At 45.8% G+C, this 19,381-nt stretch overlaps 1 protein-coding gene across 2 annotated transcripts in view; it reads left to right on the top strand.

Annotated features, from left to right (window-relative positions):
• The first annotated feature begins 1,553 nt into the window (after nucleotides 1-1,553).
• The window catches only part of LOC118086459 (scaffold attachment factor B1), a 30,121-nt gene continuing 12,293 nt past the window's right edge, over nucleotides 1,554-19,381 (top strand). Inside the window, exons 1-14 of one of the 2 annotated variants that reach the window (XM_035118077.2) lie at nucleotides 1,554-1,902; nucleotides 5,048-5,135; nucleotides 6,224-6,288; nucleotides 6,377-6,649; nucleotides 8,735-8,797; nucleotides 9,297-9,324; nucleotides 10,303-10,819; nucleotides 11,300-11,346; nucleotides 11,646-11,746; nucleotides 13,355-13,504; nucleotides 14,184-14,287; nucleotides 15,431-15,579; nucleotides 17,410-17,501; nucleotides 18,170-18,306. In XM_035118077.2, the coding sequence (XP_034973968.2) occupies nucleotides 1,717-1,902; nucleotides 5,048-5,135; nucleotides 6,224-6,288; nucleotides 6,377-6,649; nucleotides 8,735-8,797; nucleotides 9,297-9,324; nucleotides 10,303-10,819; nucleotides 11,300-11,346; nucleotides 11,646-11,746; nucleotides 13,355-13,504; nucleotides 14,184-14,287; nucleotides 15,431-15,579; nucleotides 17,410-17,501; nucleotides 18,170-18,306 (2,000 nt within the window). In that variant the 5' untranslated portion in view covers nucleotides 1,554-1,716. The remainder of the gene's footprint in view (nucleotides 1,903-5,047; nucleotides 5,136-6,223; nucleotides 6,289-6,376; nucleotides 6,650-8,734; nucleotides 8,798-9,296; nucleotides 9,325-10,302; nucleotides 10,820-11,299; nucleotides 11,347-11,645; nucleotides 11,747-13,354; nucleotides 13,505-14,183; nucleotides 14,288-15,430; nucleotides 15,580-17,409; nucleotides 17,502-18,169; nucleotides 18,307-19,381) is intronic. The other variant, XM_035118079.2, reaches the window with a different exon arrangement.

The raw sequence follows: 19,381 nt of genomic DNA, 5'->3' as shown, positions 1-19,381 counted from the left end.
GTCTAGGGTGGGCTCAATACACTTTGGCGCCTGAAGTGAGCCACAAAACAGTGCCATCTCCCGGCCACTGCACCAGGGAAGAATGGGTGAGTGAAGGCTGTAGAAAAAAGCTGCCTCCAAGGAGCACGACTGGTGCTGCCGCCATTGCAGCAGTAGCGCACAATGCATTCTTCAAAGGCCAGAATCGGCTGCCCTTCTACATCCTGCTGCCTAAGGCAGGCACCTCACCTTGCCCCATGGGTGGGCCAGCCTTAGTCATGTCTTCTGTACACCTCTCGGAGCAGGAATTATATTGCGAACGATCACTGTAAACTACTTTCAGTGTCTCTTTTGGCAGGAGTAAAACACCTCCAAACAAATAGCTGATTACATTTATTATATTACTTGTTGCATTATTACATCTGGTTATGACGTTAATACCTCACTTTTCCTACCAAGGAGGTCAGGGAGGTCCTCTCCCTCCTCTAATTTATCATCACAACAGTAATGTAAGGGTAGGTTTGGTTGGGGGACTGTGCATTCATGGAGCTTCATGGCAGATCCTAAACTAACCCAGGGATGGGGAGCCATTTTCAGCATGAGGACCGCATTCCCTCCTCCTGAGGCCACATGCCCATGGTGGGCGGGGCTGGAGGTGACAGTTGGTGGAGCAACAGGTGTTAATTTAACTTTCCTACAATAGGTAGTTTCCACACCCTCCCTCTATATCAGGGGTAGGCAATCTAAGGTCCGTGGGCCTTCTCAATCCGGCCCATGGATGGTCTGGGAATCAGCATGTTTTTACATGAGTAGAATGTGTGCTTTTATTTCAAATGCATCTCTGGGTTATTTGTGGGGTCTGCCTGGTGTTTTTACATGAATAGAATGTGTGCTTTTAGTTAAAATGCACCTCTGGGTTATTTGTGGGGCAAATATTTTTTTTACAAAATATAGTCCGGCCTACCACATGGTCTGAGGCCCACGGCTGAAAAAGGTTGCTGACCCCTGCTCTATATCCTCCAACCAGGTAAGCAAGAAGGATTTTCGGAGTTTTAAGAGCTTTTTAAAATTTTACTGCGAAGCAACCTGAAATCTTTTGAAGAGTGGTATGTACATTTAATAAATAAGGATAATAATTGGAGCTAAGCCAAAAACAAAAACCCAACACTGAAGAAAAGGCACTTCATTTATTTTGCGTTTTCATTTTGTAATTTTATGTTGTGAACCCCATTTGATGCAGGGTGCTATACAAATTTAGTAAATAAGTCAACAAGGGCCAGTGAGGGATTTGGCCTGGGGAAGAGCCTCGAGGGCCACATAGACCCTAAGGGTCTCATTTAATTCCACATTTTTTGCGATAGCCAAGCCATATTACAAATGTAGTTTTCCGGGACAAAATGCTACAGTGGAGAATTTTGTCCCTTAATTCACCCCCCCACCACTTTCCTTAATACGCATGCGCGCAAAGCAGCAAGTTTCCTTCCTGCCTGGGCTCGCTCAACCAAAGGCGCATGCGCCAGAGCGGATCGTGCACTCTGAGCATGCGTCGCAGCGAGCCCTGCCTGCTCTGCGTCTGCGCGTAGAGCTGCGGCCGCCATTTTGTGTGTAGCGAGAGGAGGCGCGCGCCGCGCAAACTGCCACTTTAAAATTTTTATTTTATTCTGCATTTTAAATATATATATATTTAAAGAAAAGCAGCTTTTGTAGAAAAAGGGCCGAGCAGGCAAGTTCCTTCCGATGGCGGCGGAGAACCTGGCCGGCGAAGCAGCGGTTCCCCTCAGCGGCGGCGGCGAGTCGGATGGCTCCTTCGGGGTGACGCGGCGGCTGAGCGACCTGCGGGTGATCGACCTGCGGGCCGAGCTGAAGCGGCGCAGCTTGGACAGCAGCGGCATCAAGAGCGTCCTCCTCGAGCGGCTTAGTAAGGTGAAGAAGCGTGGGCGGGGAAATTAAAAACGCGCCGGCGTGCAAGAGGTTAAAGGCTTACTGCGCGTGCGCCTCCAGTGGCCTTTGCCCCCCTTCCCCACCCTCCTGTGGATTTGTAGACTCAGAGCAATTAGACGCCCTTTGGGAGCGCGGTATTCCGAGTCCGCTTTGGTATCGATCGCTTGTTGTCTGTAAAAAGTCGAGTGTTGTCACTAGGTCCCCCTGCCCCGAAGAGGCTGCAATCTCCTGGTATCCGAAGCGCTGTCACGTGGAAGATGACGACGACAACAACAATTATAGTAATTTTATTATTTGTACCCCGGCCATTTGGCTGGGTTTCCCCAGCCACTCTGGGCGGCTTACAACACATAAAAAGTTGTAAAACATTAGCAAGCTTTATAATTGTTATGATGATTACTATCCCGCTGCTAATGCTGCTGCTGCTGCTGCTGTTGTTCCTCCTCCAAAGTGGAAGGACCCGGATGGATGGGTTCAAACGAAAAGAAAGGAGGTTCTCTTACTAATTTAATAAAATCTCACACGCTGCTTGGTGCAGACAAACAAAACAACAGCTTCAAGGCTGCTTGCAAAGAGGTAGAAGCATAAAGAACCGAAAAAAATTCATACCCATGCTTACACTAGTGTACAAAAAGTGAAAAAACTGAATTGGATCAAATTGCCTAAACTATATGTTTAGGAGGAACTTGCTGTACTGTTTTTAATATTCAGTTGGAAGCTGCCCGGAGTGGCTGGGGAAACCCAGCCAGATGGGTGGAGTATAAATAATTTATTATTATTATTATTATTATTATTATTATTATTATTATTATTATTATAGAGCATGCACTACTCTGGCGAGACAGTCCGCAGGTAGGTACCGGTGGGGTGTCCGCCTGCGTACCAGATGGAGCTGGTAGACAGCTGCCCTGGACACAGAACTTAGCTGTGCCTCCATGGACAGCTGCCAGTCCAAAATGACTCCCAGGCTGTGCAAGACTTGGGGCATCACACGGTAGGACAGAATTTCAAAATTCTGTGTGTGTGCTCTTCCAAGCCCACATTCCCAGCACATTCACACTTGTCTCAGCGACATTTATGAACCCTCATCCCCTAACACCACTTTCTGAACACGGCCCAGGAAGAAGGAGTGGAACCACTGTATAACAGTGCTCCCAGCCCCTCTAGATGGTCCAGAAGGATGTCATGGTCGATGGTACCAAAGGCCACTGAGAGATCCAGCAGAACTAGAGAACAGCTTTCACCTTTGTCCTTAGCCTGCTGGAGATCATCAACCATCAATCATCAGCCTTAACTCTTCTGATAAGTACTTGTGGTGGGGTTAGACCTGTGGTGGTGAACCTTTTAGAGACCGAGTGCCCAAACCGCAACCCCAAACCCACTTACTTATTGCAAAGTGCCAACACGGCAATTTAACCTGTATATCTCATTTTTTCTGGGTGTTTCATGTTTCTTCTTTATGAATGCTGTTGTAATAAAGAATTCTTCATAAAAGTTACTGCATTATATTCTTCATTAAATTATCTTTCCAACGATACATAATTTTATGGCATTAGGGCTTTTTTCCCCTTAAAAAAAAGGTTTATGGGTACTCTCATTTTGACTCAAGAAAATCTCCACCCAGGGGGGGGGGAAATAAATACAGTTTAAATCGGGGAAAATAAATACAGTTTTCGAACAGTTTAGTTCTCGAACTACTTGGAATCTGGACACTTCAAACCCGGGAATGAGTGCTCTGGTTTTGGAATTTTTTTCGGAAGCGGAACGTGCTCTATTCTGAGTATAACTTCCGTTTTTATTGTCACACTTCCGTTTTCCTAGTGAGGGAAGGTGGGCCAGGCGGCAAGCGAGCAGGGACCTGCTGCCCTCCAGCGGTGGGTCCCTCCACCGCCGCCACAACAGCAACCTCCTTCTCCAGCACTGGTGGCCCCAGTGCTGAGTGAGGGAAGGCTGGGCTGGAGCGGCAAGTGATCAGGCAAGGGATGTTGCCCCCCTCCTCCTGCTTGCAGGCAAGTAGGAGTAGGGTCGGGCTGCTCCGCTGGGCAGCGTTGCTGCTTGCACGGGAACAGGAGCTGGATTGGGGCTGCTCAGTTGGGGAGGTGCAGGCTCCATCACACTTTCTGTTGAGGGGTTTGCAGCCACACTCCCCTCAAGGGAGAAGTTTAAAGGAGCCCCCACCTCCACATCGGATCCCCTGCAACCCTGTGAAGGCAACCAGACTGAATTTAAATTAAGGGGAGAACTATGTGTGGCACTTTGAGCTGATTGGAGGAAAGATGGAATATAAATGCAATAAATAAATTAAAATCAATGTGAACCTAGTTTGTCAACTAAGAATAATGCATCTGATGTCACTCATGGACTAGTCAACAAAAGCTATGGTTAAAGTTAAGGTGCTGCCAAGGGTTGTTTGTTGGTGTGTTTTGGTTTCTATCCCTGGGATAGAAGACCCCTAGATCCTTTTCACATGTACTATTGGCAAGCCAAGTGTCCCCCACCTTATATTTGTGCACTTGGTTTTTCCTGCCTAAGTGTGTTTGTCCCTATTGAAATTCATTTTGTTAGTTTGGGCCCAGTACTCCAATCTATTAAGGTAATATTGAATCTCTATCTTCAGTGCCATTAGCTACCCCTCCCAGTTTGGTGTCTTCTGTAGATTTGGTAAGCATTCCATCACTTCCTCCAAGGAAGCAGAGACCATGGTCCATGAACCTGCGCAGTCAGTGGCTTACTTCCAGTATATTTCTCTCTCTTCCAAGGGCCATGACCTTTAACAGGAAGCAGTGATGAAAAACACTTCTCTGTAAGGGAAGCTGAATATGCCATTGTTCTGCAGCAATTAAGAAATCTTGAACTGGGAGAGGTGCAGTCACAAAGCCACCTTCAAAGAATCATCAAGGCTGGTAGGCTTCATAGAAGATCGTGTCCTGGAACCCTGATGCTGGAAAGGAAACTGGATCTCCTGGTGCTGGGAGGGGAGCTGTGACATTCTGAGCGGACCTGCTGCCATCCGATCATTCCTGCTTCAAAATCTTGCAGCGTAGTTATTTTGTCCTGAGAAGGGCCATGGGATTGTCCTGAAGAACGAGTTGTAAAGTAAATGCTTAACCTTATGTTCTTTTAACAGGCTATTGAGGAGGAGGGGGGAGACCCTGAAGAGATTCCAGTGGTGACAGAAATAACCACAAAGAAGGTGCCCAAGAGGAGCAGCAAAGGTATGCCGGGGAATAGGGGAGGAGTTCTGCTTGCATTTGTATGGTTAACTTGCCTATAGCTGTGCCTCCCCCAAAATGCTGAGAAAGAGCATTTGCTTAAGACAGAGTGCCTGGACAAATCACAGAGTTATGCTCAAGAATTCCTATATCAAGCACTCAGTCACCCTCCCCTTCCCCTTTAGTTTGAAGCAGTATTGAAATATGTTTACTGCTTCATTTGCTGTATGTATTCAGTTTATGACCTGCCTATTCTATACCTTCTAGGCAACTTACACCAAAAAAATTAAAAATGCCAAATGGCATATTTTATTTACAAAGCGGAAACTAAAAACCAAAAATCCAGATTTTTGCAGATGCATTGATTTTTCTGGTGGGTTTTTCCCTTTCCTATTGGTGCAATGTATTTATTTAATTATTACTCATTTATGCCATTTAGATATCTCCCTTTAGCCTAAAAGGCTGCTGATTTGGAGCAGACTGTTCATCATTGACCAGTGGGTCAGGACCCGCTGCTGTGTTGCGGCCTGATCTAGGTTGGGTGGCAGCCCTAGCACACTTTGCCATACATACGGCAAAGCATTAAGCAACGGATCTCCAAATGGATGTTTGGGTCGTAGTGATAAATGGCAAAGGGTACTGGGGTAGACATTGCATTGACCCATCTTGACAACATTGCGGGCCTTATTTATTTGTGAAATTTATACCCCACCTTTCCTCCAAGGAGCTCGAGGTGGCATACATACTTTCCTCCTTTTTTATCATCAAAACAAACCTGGCTGAGAGTGAGTAATTGGCTGAAGGCCACCCTGTTTGCTTTGTTGGTGATTGGGAATTTGACCCCTGGTCTCCAAGGTCCCTAGTCCAGCATTTACCTTTATCTTTACCCAGTCCAGCAGTCTTTAATCATTACACTGCCCTGGCTTTCTGCTTAGATCCAGAGTTCTTAGTGAGGACTAGGTCTTAGTTTGGCCTGATTCTATTTATATTTTTCATTTGCGTTGCAAAATGGGCCCTGAATAAAGATTATATGTATGTATGTATGTTTGTATGTCTGTATGTATGTGTTTTAATAACCCTTATCTTATTAGGGCGTAGACCAGAGGAAGAAGGAGTTGAAGACAACGGGCTTGAGGATGACTCTGGAGATGGGCAGGTACAACTAGCCTTGCAGTTGCACAGTAACAGTTCTGCCTTGGAGTCCTGACGGCAATTATATATACGGCCTTTTTCTCTTTTCACAGGAGGATATTGAAGGAAGTTTGGATAACTTGCAGGATATTGACATGATGGATATTAATTTGTTAGATGAAGCTGAAATAGATAACGGCAGTGGTGTAGATGACTGTGCTGATAGTAGACTTGGCTCCTCCTCTGAGTCTGATAGTAAAGAAAATGCTGCTGCAGAAAGGAGAGAACTTCCAGAGCAGCTTTCAGGATGTCCTGTAGGTACCATGGAGGCACTTCCACACATGTCAGACATTAAAGAAGAATCGAGAGAAATACCAGTAGCCATGGTATGCATCTCTTTTAAAAAATACATGCCATCTGAATAATCGCCACAATTTCCATTTATTTTATTAAAGTGGAAATAATTTGTTTTTTTGTTTTTTAAAAATCCCATTTGATTCTTTTTACTAAAACCTATAAGCTTTAAATGCATGCATCATAAACGTTGCGGTAGAAAGATTTCAGAAATAGTTTTTATTTTTTTTTAAAAAATTGGTTAATTCCCCCCTTTCTTTTCACATGCATTTCCATTTGCTCATCTTCCTGTGTGTCTGTAGGCCTTTGCCGAATGCAGCTCAGCTCAAGTTTTGCTTGAAGCAAAATGGTTCTGAGCAAGCCGTTTGTTGTCCTTAGAATCAGGACACTTAAATCTATCAAGAATTGATAGCCAGCTTAGCGCCTCTATACTTGTAGTTAACAAAAGAAATCAGGGGTTGTATCCCATGTTTGTTCTACTCCAGAGTAGATCCGGTGAAATGAATGCACATTGCCAGCTTAAATCTTGTTCATTTTAGTGGGTCTCCTCTTTGTTGAACTTAATTGGATGCAACCCCAGAAGCCCAACCTGTCATTCTGTGCAGGTTTAAGCTAGCTTGGGATCTAACCATTGTTAGAAACTGAGATATGAAAGCTAGGAGCTAAATGGCACATGGGCGCAACAACGGAATGTCTAGGCACACTTTTTAATAACAAGAATACAAGGCTGAAAATGAATGAACAGCTAAAATATTACCTTCGTTTTTCACATGGTCTAGCCCTTCCTCTGCCCACCGCCTAATATTCTTAAGAGGGTCTCTTCTCCAGTCTTCAGAGAGTAGCTGGAAGTGGGGAGGCAGAAAAGGGTCCTCCTATCCTTCAGTTTTAATCTGAAATATTAGGCTGCGCCCAGAGCTCAGAAACTACTCACGGTAATGAAATTCCCTGTGGAAAAGCGCGCCTAGAACAAGGAGAGTTTCAAGCACAACACTGGATCTAACGTTAGGCCAGCCAACTTCAAAAGGAATTTGTGAGCTGATTCCAAAGCAAGGTGTTTAGAATTGGGGTGCCAGGGATGATTTCATTTGTAAAGCATCTTAACTTCTCTGAGTTCTTGGGGAAGGACAGGAGCTAGCTTAGTTCAGGGAGTGCTTGGATTTGGGAGACGTGGGCTTGAATGCTACCTCTGCAAGTGCTTACCTGTGCAGAGTAAACATGCTAGAGAATCATTACTTTAGGGTATATGTGTGTGCATGAAATGTTAAGGCCAGGCCTTAGTATATGTGACCCACGGTTCAATTTTGGAAAAATGTGTGCACCTGCCCACACTCTGGAGCACTGGTTTTAAAACTAAAAGGCTTATTAGGGCTTATTCTTGTACTTCAGAGTCCAGCATGACCGTCTGGAGGCCAAGCTGAGCTTCTCTTCCCTCACCAGCCTCACCCTGGGTAGAATACCACTGTTTCGTGTCCCTTGCAGTTTGGGTTAGCACTGCTAGTGGTTTAGACAAAACCTACCTGGGGTACATTTAGGTCCTGCTTCTTTAATGCAACACCGTTTAGTTTAGTTTTTTGTGGGTGGAGAGACCAATGGTTTGCTTTCGTGCTAAGCAACATCCTCTTACTGTGTACTGTATATACAGTAACAGGTGACTTAGAGAGGAGGTGAGAGGGAGGAATCTGAAGACATGGTGTGCCCTGGAATATGGGAACCAAGTAAGCTGCCTCATACTGAGTCAGTCCTTTGACCCATCTAGCTCAGTATTGCCTGCACTAACTGGCAGCTGCTCCCTAGAGCTTCCTTGCTCGACTTGGGAGATGCCTGGGTTTGAACCTGGAACGCTCTACTGCTCAGCTATGGCCCTTCCCCATTAACCCCATTAAAACCATTAACCATTGCAGCAACATCACTCTCAAAGAATTTGCTGTCATTTTTCATCGTCGTCCCCCCATTCCCCCAGTTTCATTTACCACTGTTCTTAAAGCTGGTTTGGGGGGATGAGGTGGCAGCTAAAGGGCAGTTGGAGGGGGGTCTCCCTATTTCCGATTCATTCTTGGTTTTCAGTGAAGAAACTGTGGTGTTTCAGGAAGTTTGACGCTGTTCCTCACTACTTATAGGTGGAAGGCGAAGAGGCCAGAAACACCTCCGATCTGGTGTCCTCTGATTTTACAGATGTGAAGGTAACTTTTTTCTTTTCTCTCTCTGTGTGTCTAGATAGATAGATAGATGTAGAATAGACTTGAATAGATATATAGAAAGTAAGAGCCATACTTTCTGGTGGCAGCAAATAGGTAGGGTGGGATTCATTCAGCTAAAGAACCATTGTTCATTGGGTTAAAAACAATTGCTGTAGCTCTTTGCCGTTGCTCCTCAGCCATCATTGTGGCGTTGAGATTATGGGCTGTACTTGAAGCTTGCCTGACTCAGAGTATGCTCCTTGAAGCTGATGGGCAGGACTAACTTGGGTTACATTAATTTAAATGAATCTACATAGTTTCAGACAACCCAGAGAGGGGACAAAGCATACAAATGTTTCACGCTAGCCGCTGAGTCACCACTGGGGAAGGTGTTATGCTGTTGCGGCAGATTTTGCGTCGCGTTGACTTTTCATCTTGCCGTACAATGGAGTTTTGTAACTTTTGCTTGTTTCCACCCTTCCCCTGTTTATTATTTTAATAGGAGCTTGAAGAATTTCCCTTGGAATCAGGTACTGATCCTTAAAAACAAAACAAAACGCCTTGCTCTCCCTGGCCTTTAACCTTCCACATAGGTTTTGCACACAAATCCCTTTAGTTACTCTCTTTAGGTTTTATTCCACTAGTATCTGTGGTTCACTTATTCGTAACTGGTGCACAGTCCAGATCATATACGCACACAACAAAAAAAGGGGAGAAAAAGCCACAGAGATTGGAAATCTGGTCATATCACCAGATCTGCAACAGCATCCTTTTATTAATATGGCCCAAGACCAGTTTTTTGAGAGAGCAGTTTGCTTTTAAATCCCTTAATTGGGGAGCACCCCAAGCCTAATGAGCAATTCCTGTGTGCAGAGCAGATCTTGTGATATTACCCAGTGCCTTGGTTCTGTAACTTTTACTAGAGAAGTATACAGTAAAGGCAGGGACCCAAATCGCAAAGTGGATACTTGGAAAGACGGAAGATGGGTCGGTCATGAAAATTCCCATCACTCTTGCTTTTCTGGACTATGAATGTCTTCTCATTCCCACCTGAAGTTGTTCTTGGTGTTCACGTGTGGACTGGTCTCCTTGAAAGAATTTCAGTAGAATAAATAAATAAAATACGGAAGTTGAACTGTCTGAAAAAGAATCTGTGCAGTCTGTATAAGCATCATGGACTTTCGAAGCTCATTTCCAGGGAGAAAAAAAATGTGGAAAAAGGGAAAGCAGCACAACCGCGTGAAGACAAATGAGGAGCAAGCTGGGAACGCCGCACCTAAAGGTTTTTCTTCCTTCTCTCTTTTCAGGCGTTGCTCTGATAGCCATGTAAGACTGAAGTTAGTGTTAGGTATTTGAATGTGGTATACCCAAGGGGTTTTCCAATCTCTGTGTAGCCTTAGCCGTTCTCTCAGTGTTAAGTCTGGCAGCCATGCCCGTTCCGCATTTGTCTTTGCTGTGTTTCCCTGGTGATTAAACCTTGTGCCATTCTATTCCTGTTAAATCCATAGAAAATGAGAAAATGCTCGACATTTTGGGTGACACTTGTAAATCTGAGCCCCTTAAAGAAGAAGCTTCTGAAGCAGAGCAGGCACAGGAAGAGAATATCTCGTTGCCGGTCAAACAGGAAGCCCAGGAAGAGGAAGACGCACTTGCCACTGCCGTCGCTCAGTCGGACGAAGAGCTTTTAGATACGGACAGCCAGTCAGGCCAGGCTGCGGCCAGGAGCGAGGAGGATGAAGCGAAGCACTTAGTGGTAGCGAAAGGGGAGCCGAGCGAAGAGACAGTAGAGGAAGCTAACCTGGACTCTGACTCTTTAGCAGTAGAGAGCAGGTGTGGAGGAGGAGGAGAAGGAGAAGGAAGTGGTGAGAGTAGCAAAGCAGCCCAAACTCTGGAAGCCAGTAGTGAGGAAACTGCGGAGAAGGACGCAGGTTTCCAGGTGGTTAGCCAAGATGCCGAGAAGATGGAAGCCAAGGCTAATTGTGAGGAAGAGTCCTCTGCCCAAGAGGGTGGTGATCAGAACACGAGGTTTGTTTTTTCTCCGTTTTAGACCAGATGCTCTCTTTTTTTCTTCCCCGTTGGTCGTTTATGAATGCAAATGCGCTGTGAATTCCTCCAAAGGGACCCTGTTGTAAGGGCCTTAACCAGATGATAGCTTGTTCCAAATAAAAATCTTTCCTTTTTTTTAGTTGTCCTTGCGCACCTTTTTTGTAGAACGTGGTTCGCTATGTCCCTCCCTCCCCAGCCCATTTCTCATTAAGCATTTATTTTATTTCTCAGTTTTGCAAGTTGTGCTCTTGACCTTTGTCCACCATAAGCTGTAGCTCTGTTTCATCGCCTCTGACCCTCCTTGTTGAGTTCTTAAAGATACCCCTTAAAAAGGGTTAATTCCTTTCACATTATTTTTCTGGTAGGTATCTGATCATAGCAGACACAGCCTTGTGTGCTCTTTTTCTCATGGCCTCATTCTTGTTGAGTAAAGTTCTTCATTTCCCCCCCTGTCTTTAGCTCTAATAAGGATGCAGAGGCTAAAAGTGTTTCAAAGGATGAGAAAGGTAAGCTGTAACCATGATTATTTGCAGTCGTCGTTCATAGTTATCCTCAAATCCTACTTGCAGGTAGTGACCAGAATCCAGACTAAGCTCTGAACAGACCCGTTGAAATTAACGGATCTAAATTTCAGCAGGTCCACTTCCAAGTGTGACCAAGTGGGATATCAAGTTTCTCTGAAAGAATATTTGGTTAATATTAAACTTGGAAAACTTCCAAGTCTGTCTGCTTTCGTGGTGCTGTCTTCCTTTCTTTTTGGATGTAGACATTTACCATTTCTCTAATTTCCCCCCTTTCAACTTAGGTCGGGCTGGTGGTAGTTCTGGCAGAAATCTGTGGGTTAGTGGTCTTTCGTCTTCCACCAGAGCTACAGATCTGAAGAACCTATTTACCAAATATGGAAAGGTAAGCATTTTTCAGAAACAAGGCTGAAAGTATTAAGCTTGTCAGTCTTTTATTCAAGTTGTCCTTTTATACATGCCAGGGTGAGCATCTTTCGTCCTCCCCCCCTTTCCACTGCCCCTACCCTTCTTGGATTTAACCCATATCACTAAAAACCAACCCAAATAAATAGCTCTGGAACATGAACAGGCTGGGCTTCCTTCAGGCTGGAAGCTGCAACTAGTTTTGAAGAAACCATTCTAAGCTGAAAACACTTTGTAATGGGTTTTCATTCACCTTGCCTCTGCAAATGATCTATCTGTCAAGTGTACTTCAGCAGTAAATAAATACTGACGTCAGTGAAGTTAACCCCTTATTCCAAGAAACCAAAACAGCGCAGGCCTAACAGTGTATTATTCATGCATCAATTATATTGATGATCACATTGGCTACATTACATTGACTTCCTGCAAAGGGGTGGGGCGAGACTTGCATTACACCCCTCCAGCACACCTGCACTCGTTCATTCAAGTGTAAATGTGAAGAAAACTGTAATTTGTCTCTTACTGATGTCTGACTTAATCATGAAACTTTTTGCCAGAAATATTTGATGCTGAATGGCACCCCGAACTATTTCTGCAATACCTTGTCTTCAGTGTTTAATACAGTAATAATACAGTGGAACCTGGGTTCTCGAATGTCTCCGTTGACAGACAATTTAGAACCCGAACGCCGAAAACCCGGAAGTAATTGCTTCCGTTTTTGAACGCGCCTTGGAAATTGAACCGCTTCCGAGGCGCGTTTCTCCATTTTTTCAATGGATTTTGATCTTCGGTTTTTGAACGTTTCGGAAGTCGAATGGTCTTCTGGAACGGATTACGTTCAAAAACAGAGGTTCCACTGTATGAGACATTTAGGAACCAGCCCCCAAAACAGGGAGCACTGTTGACAGGGGGGGGGGAAGTGGGGGGCGGGAATTGGGAAACTCCAGGTGCTTGAAATTATGGTTTATTCCAGGCCCCAGCCCTATGGTAAGTTTAGGAGGCATTAATCCAGTTGCTGGCAGCTGGCAGAAACTTGCTTCTACTATTGCAGTATAGTGGTACCTTGGGTTACAAACACTTCGGGTTACAAACTCCGCTAACCCGGAAGTAGTACCTCGGGTTAATAACTTTATCTCAGGATGAGAACAGAAATTGTGTGCCGGCGGCAGCAGGAGGCCCCATTAACTAAAGTGGTACCTCAGGTTAAGAACGATTTCAGATTAAGAACAGACCTCCTGAATGAATTAAGTTCGTAAGCAGAGGTACCACTGTACAGTGGTACCTTGGTACTCGGAACGGCTTGGCTTCCGAACAAATCAGCTCCTGAACACCGCAAACCTGGAAGTGAGTGTTCCGGGTTTGTGAACGTTTTTTGGAAGCCCAACGTACGTCCGACCCAGCTTCCGCGGCTTCTGATCAAGTGCAGGAAGCTCCTGCAGCCAATCGGAAGCCGCACCTTGGTTTTTGAACAGTTTCGGGAGTAGAATGGACTCCTTTTTTTTTTTTGCCCTTTCTTGGTAATTTCGCTTCCTCTGACATTGCTGTGCCAGAGTTGCCCAGGTTCCTTTGCTCCTTGTCTCCCTGGCAGGTGGTGGGTGCAAAAGTGGTGACCAATGCCCGCAGTCCCGGTGCTCGCTGTTATGGCTTTGTCACCATGTCTTCATCCGAGGAAGCGACTAAATGTATTAACCATCTGCATCGAACAGAACTGCATGGGAAAATGATTTCCGTTGAAAAAGTGAGTTTTATTTGCTACCCATGTGAAATGTGACTGAAACAGCCCACTCCTTTGTGGTAAACTTTACCCTCAAATGTACGTGCAGGTCCCATGGTGAGAATGCTTGTTATTCACAAATTCAGCTATCTGAACATAAAGAATTATGCCCAAGCCTCACAACCTGGGCCAGTTCAGATATCCGAACAGCCGGGGTTTGCCCACTTCCTTACTTGTTTGTATTTTGTTGGTCACTGGCATCTATTTTGTGGCAGAAATCATGTAGGGGGAGAAGGAGATTGGACAAATCAGGGAGCGAGAGAGATCAGGCAAATCATTTTTCCTTTGTTTCTCTCTTGCTGGTTTGCTGCAGCCATTTCAGGAAGGAACCATGGAGGGAGGGGGAAAAAAATTGAGCAAATCACAGATTAGAAATGTTCCCATAGAGAATAATGGAAACCATCAGCTCATTATGCGAATGCTTGCCTAGTGAATGATCTTCTGGGAATGCATTGTGTCCGGAAAGCGGGAACCACGTGCACCACCTTGGGCTTCAGGTGTGGGTGGAGACAAGCATTTGAAAATGTCTTCCTCCCCTATTTTGCAAGTGGTTCATCCCAGGAACAGCATCTTATTGTGTGATCCTACTGACTCGTGTACACGCATGCCCCGGCCCTAAGCAATTTCCTCAATATCATTCCAGGCCAAAAATGAACCTGCCGGGAAAAGAGCATCATCAGAGAAGAGAGAAACAGAAGCCAAGAAAGAGAAGGACAGGCGTCACTCAACAGACTCCAAATCGGAAAAGTAAAGCTGGAGTTTTAATAATTCCCTGTCTGTCGGGCTTTGAAGTGGTTTCATGACAAAGCATGAATGAGCAGAGCAAATCCAGAAACGTCTCTGAATGCCAGTTGCTGGAAACCACAGGAGGGGAGAGTGTTCTTTTGTTTGGATCTGGCTAGCAGACTTTCCACAGGCATTTTGTTTGGCCACTGAGAGAATACGATACTGGACTAGATGGGCCAGTGGCTGATCCGGCAGCCTGTCCTTATGTTCTCACATTGTTCTGCATTATGTTATTTCCTACCTCCTTACAAAGGGCTGCTGCTGGCTCAGCCCTTCCACTGGGGACAGCAATTTGGCATTCTGCGGTCTGCTTGGGACACTGGGACTTCAGTCATGTTCAGAGTAGAACCCCATGAAATTGATGGCCATGGAGGCGTGACAGCTGCTTCCAAGGGTGCTTCTGCCATAAGGCTTCATTAGGTGATGAGCAGCGATCAAATCCTGCTGCCTAGGCTGCACGATCCTGTTCCCTACTGAGACTAGGGCAAGCAGCCAATGAAGAATTAAACGGGGTCTTCCTGCTCATCTGGTGATGTCACTGGGTGGGTGGGTAGAGGTGGCTTTGGGGAAATTGCAATGATTCGTTTGCGGTCCAGAGGTTCTTCACCTCTGGACCACAAACTTGCTTGAACAAGCCAAGATCTAGCTGCTACTGCTGGAAGCATTGGGCCAAGCTCAGCTCTAGCATCAAGAGAATGAAGGTTACTGCCACTCTAAGCCAGAAATGTGGACAGCCTGTGTGTGTGTGTGCGCTCTCTCTGCTGCCCTCCAGTTTTGGGGGCAGTGGAGCTGTTCTGGGAGGAGTTGAAGGAAAAGAGGTTAGGGCTCAAGGTCGATGCAGCTGTGTTTTGTGCACACAGAGAAGCACATTGCCCCCTTTTCCAGCCCAGGGTTCTGGATGTGTGCAGTCATTCAAGAATGGGAATATCATTGCGCTAGAATCCTCAAACTGGCTTCTGTAGCTTTGACTTATGAAGGAAATTCTCCGCTGCCCTTCAGAATCAGTTTCTGCTTATAAATCAGAATCTGCTTATAAATAAATTGAAAAAGTAAAGGAAACAGAAAATTTTAAGTTTGTGTGTGTGTACTATAATCTACTTGTAGGTCTTCTAGCCTTAAGAAAGAAGAAAAACTGGAGAAAAAGGATGACCCCAAAAAGTCAGAAGAGAAAGAGGTGGGAGACGGGAAAGAGGGGAGCAAAACGGAGGAGCAAAAAAAGGGGTCCTCTGACCGTTCGCGATCGATTAAATCAGGTAACAAAAGCTTTGTGGGGTGGGGTGGCTTTTTTGTGTGATTTATGGCCCTGCTTGAGAGCTTGATTCATACATGTGAGGGACGTCTGAGTGGGCTGGACATTTGTATCCAATATAGAAGGCCTCTGAATAATATCACGCTACCCTTAGGAAAGGCGTGGGTGGGATTGTGTTGGCAGAGAGGCTCTCACTAACCAGTTTGAACCTTTTCATCAAGGGGAAGCTGTTGTAGGAGGCTCAATCCTGGCAACTGAACAAATACTCTCGGAAAAGGCTTGCTTAAAACCAGTCATTCCCAAATTGCTGTGTGCAGTGAGAGCTGCTGCTGTGCTGTGGGGAATAAATTACAAGAATTGAAAAGCTCCCTCGAGCCCCAAACAACCCCAAACAAGGCTGCTGGCTGCTTCTCTGCATGCTCTGCAACTCTGGTCTTGCCTGCTTCCATTTGGCCTAAGTTGGGGTAGTGGGTGCTGATAACTCATGTGACTGCATTGGGTGTGATGGGATCATTCAGTTGCTCCAGGTGCAGCAGAACGAACTGTCAACGGAGGAGGCTGCCTTCCATTTCTCCACATGATGAGTTACTCTGGACAGAGCAGTGTCTCAGATAAATTATACAGAACATAGGCTCATTTGATGAAGGCACACTTTTCAAGAACAGCATTGAAACATGCCTTCAGTTTGCATTCAGGGGGGAAATGCACCTTTGCTTTGGAAAATGCTAGGCTTGTGTTCATTTGTGTGTCTCGGAGGGGTATCTTGGAAGTACATTTTGACCTATTCAGAGCAATTGCTTTTGTCTCCAGCCTCTCTGATGTATCCTGTTTCATATGGATATGTCGTTCCCTTTGTTCAATTTGCTTTTGTGATGGCTTCCTCACTAGACACAAATAAGCCTGTCTGATCTATCAAGGATAAGAACAAGAAGGCATCTCTTAGCCTCTAATTTTACCTTGTTTGAGTTCTCTCTCCATCCCTCCAGCCCCATTCTTCAGCAAACAGTAGCATCGGTGGACTTCTGTCTTGTTAAGTGTCAAATAGTAAAAGCAAGGGATGGGGACCACTGGCCCTCTATGTCAGGGTTCAGCAAACATTTTCAGCACTGTCCACTGTCCCTCAGACCTTGCGGGGGGCCGGACTATATTTTGGTAAAAAAATGAATGAACAAATTCCTTTGCCCCACAAATAACCCAGAGATCCATTTTAAATAAAAGGGCACATTCTACTCATGTAAATACATGCTGATTCCCAGACCACGGGCTGGATTTAGAAGGCGATTGGGCCGGATCCGGTCCCCGGGCCTTAGTTTGCTTACCTATTGTATGTGCTAGGGGAAGGGCTACAGCTGAGTGGCAGAGCATCTGCTTTGCATGAAGAACTTCTCAGCTTCAGTTCCCTGATTCTCCAAGTAAGGGTTTGAAAGACACCCCCCCCCACCCCAGAGAGCTGCTGAAAGTTAGTGTAGTCAGTATTGAACTAGATGGCTCAATAGTCTGACTCAGTATAAGGCAGCTTCCTGTGTTCCTTCCTATATTGCTGAACGCCAGCTCCTATCAGCCCCAGCCAGTGTGTACTCAGCCCCAGCCAGTCAGTACTCCGCATTTCTGCATGATTGCTACATGTGCGACTCTTGACATGCTCTGTTTTCAGCACCAGAAGGGGGGGTGGAATGGGGCAGGGCTGGCGTACGCATGTCCTGACGTCCACGCTGCCTTAGAACACAACCCCTTTGTAAATGGGGAGTTGCCTGCCTATAAAGAGCGATGACTAGTATGATTTTGGCACTTGTTCCAGAGATCTGAAGTGCCTAATCCCATGGTTGCCTTGCAGAAAGCCGAGGAGCAGAGCGGACGGTTGTCATGGACAAGTCCAAAGGAGAGCCGGTTATTAGTGTGAAAACCGCAACCACATCAAAAGAGAGAGTAAGCCCTTGGTTTTAGCTTTGGTGCCTTGAAACTAGACGGTGCAAAGAAAGGAAGGCCAGGGGAGGGGGCCACACGCTTCTCTTTTGTAGTTCTAATAAATGGTCACGCCCAGCAGTCCCTGGATGTGCAGAGAAGTCCTGTCACCCTTTGTGTAATGGAATAATGTCACAGGAGTTGGAACGGTTTCAACTGAGCCTGTGTGGGCAGCGAGAGGAGGACCCAGAGATTTAAAAGTTTCAGGAGGCATCATTCTGCTTCTAAAGCAGGGGTGTGTGCAGCCTGTGGCCCTCGGCCTAATTTCACACGGGTGTCAGAAAGAGGAAAAGGAGGTGCCAGAAATAAAAGAGTCTGTCTTCCCACTTTTGGCTGTGCTGCTACCCTCCTGCCGGTGGTCCTGGCCTGTGTTCTAAAGATCCTCGACTTACTTGAGCACCCCTGTTTTTCACAGGGCTAGATGGACTTCTATGGTGAGCTATCCAATAGGGCTGGGCTTTTGTTCTCAAATGTGATCTGTCCAGAAGTGCCCCTTGAGCCAGGGATGTGGGCCCTTCCTAACAAGATTATGCCAGCCCAGCGCTCTCGGGAGGAAAATGGACATCTCCCCGTTCTTTTGTGTCAATGTTTCTAATCTATGCCTTTCACCCCACCCCACTTCCCAACTCCAGAGCACAAAAAGCCACGACCGCAAGTCGGAGAGCAAAGAGAAGCAGGACATTCTGTCTTTTGACAAAATCAAAGAGCAGCGCGAACGAGAGCGGCAGAGGCAACGTGAGAGAGAAATCCGAGAGAGCGAGCGGCGGAGGTAGGTTGGGATCCCCCTTGCCTCACCTGCGGAATTCTGCTCTCCGCAGAATGACAGGCGATTGGCATCGAGACAATTTCTGACCCATGGACCTAAGGCGACCCTCCCTCCTCTCTTCGGTTCACTCCCCTTCTCTTTTCATTGGCTGCACCCTGCGCCACCCCTGAGTGCTTTTACCTGACTGAAATGTGTCCTCAAATTGTGATTCCTCTTCCTTGCCGGGATGGAGAAGTGCTGAGGTGCTGGTGGTGCGGCAACCTCTGGGTTTTGTGGGTGAGTGGAATGTATCTTACTGCACAGAGTCCTAGCTGTTGCCACACCCACTTCTGGCGCGCAGTTCACGCCCACAACACCACCCTGTGGCCTCCCAGAAGCTTGCCCAAGAGGAAATGTAGCTTTCGGCCTGAAAAGGGTTTCCCTGCTTCTGATATAAACACCAGCAGGCATTTCCAGCCATCTTTGGCCTTAAAACAGGGACCTCTCGTCGTCATCTGTTTTAAGCGCAAGTGTGCTTGCATCTCCAGACCTTTTATTTATATGCTGTCCACCAGCAAAGTCTTCTGAGTGGTGAGCCTTGGAACAGTGACACACCTTTCATAGGGTGAAATAATAATGACAAAAATGAATGAATGAATGAATGAATATTGAATTTATATACCACCCTATACCCGCAGGTCTCAGGGTGGTTCACAGAAAATATGACAATACAGTGGTACCTCTACTTACGAATTTAATGCTTTCCGAACACAAGTTGAATCCCATAGGAATGCATTGGGAGAAAAAAATCGTAAGTAGAAGCAACCCTATCTAAAAATTTGTAAGTAGAAAAAATCCTATCTAAACCACATCCAAGATGGCGGACGGAGCTCCATTCGTAAGTAGAAACATTCGTAAGTAGAGTTATTCATAGGTAGAGGTACCACTGTATATAAAACCAAAATAAAAGACAATAGACCAATAACACCCCCCCCCACCAAAAGAGCCACATTTTAAAAGGGCATAGGATGTCGCTCAGATCAACCAAAGGCCTGGTTAAAAAGGAACGTTTTTGCTTGGCGCCTAAAGGTGTATAATG

Source organism: Zootoca vivipara, chromosome 6 (assembly GCF_963506605.1).
Source record: "Zootoca vivipara chromosome 6, rZooViv1.1, whole genome shotgun sequence".
In the NCBI taxonomy this organism is placed as follows: Eukaryota; Metazoa; Chordata; class Lepidosauria; order Squamata; family Lacertidae; genus Zootoca; species Zootoca vivipara.
Note: the sequence above shows the minus strand (reverse complement) of the source record. Positions and strands in the feature narration are given on the sequence as shown.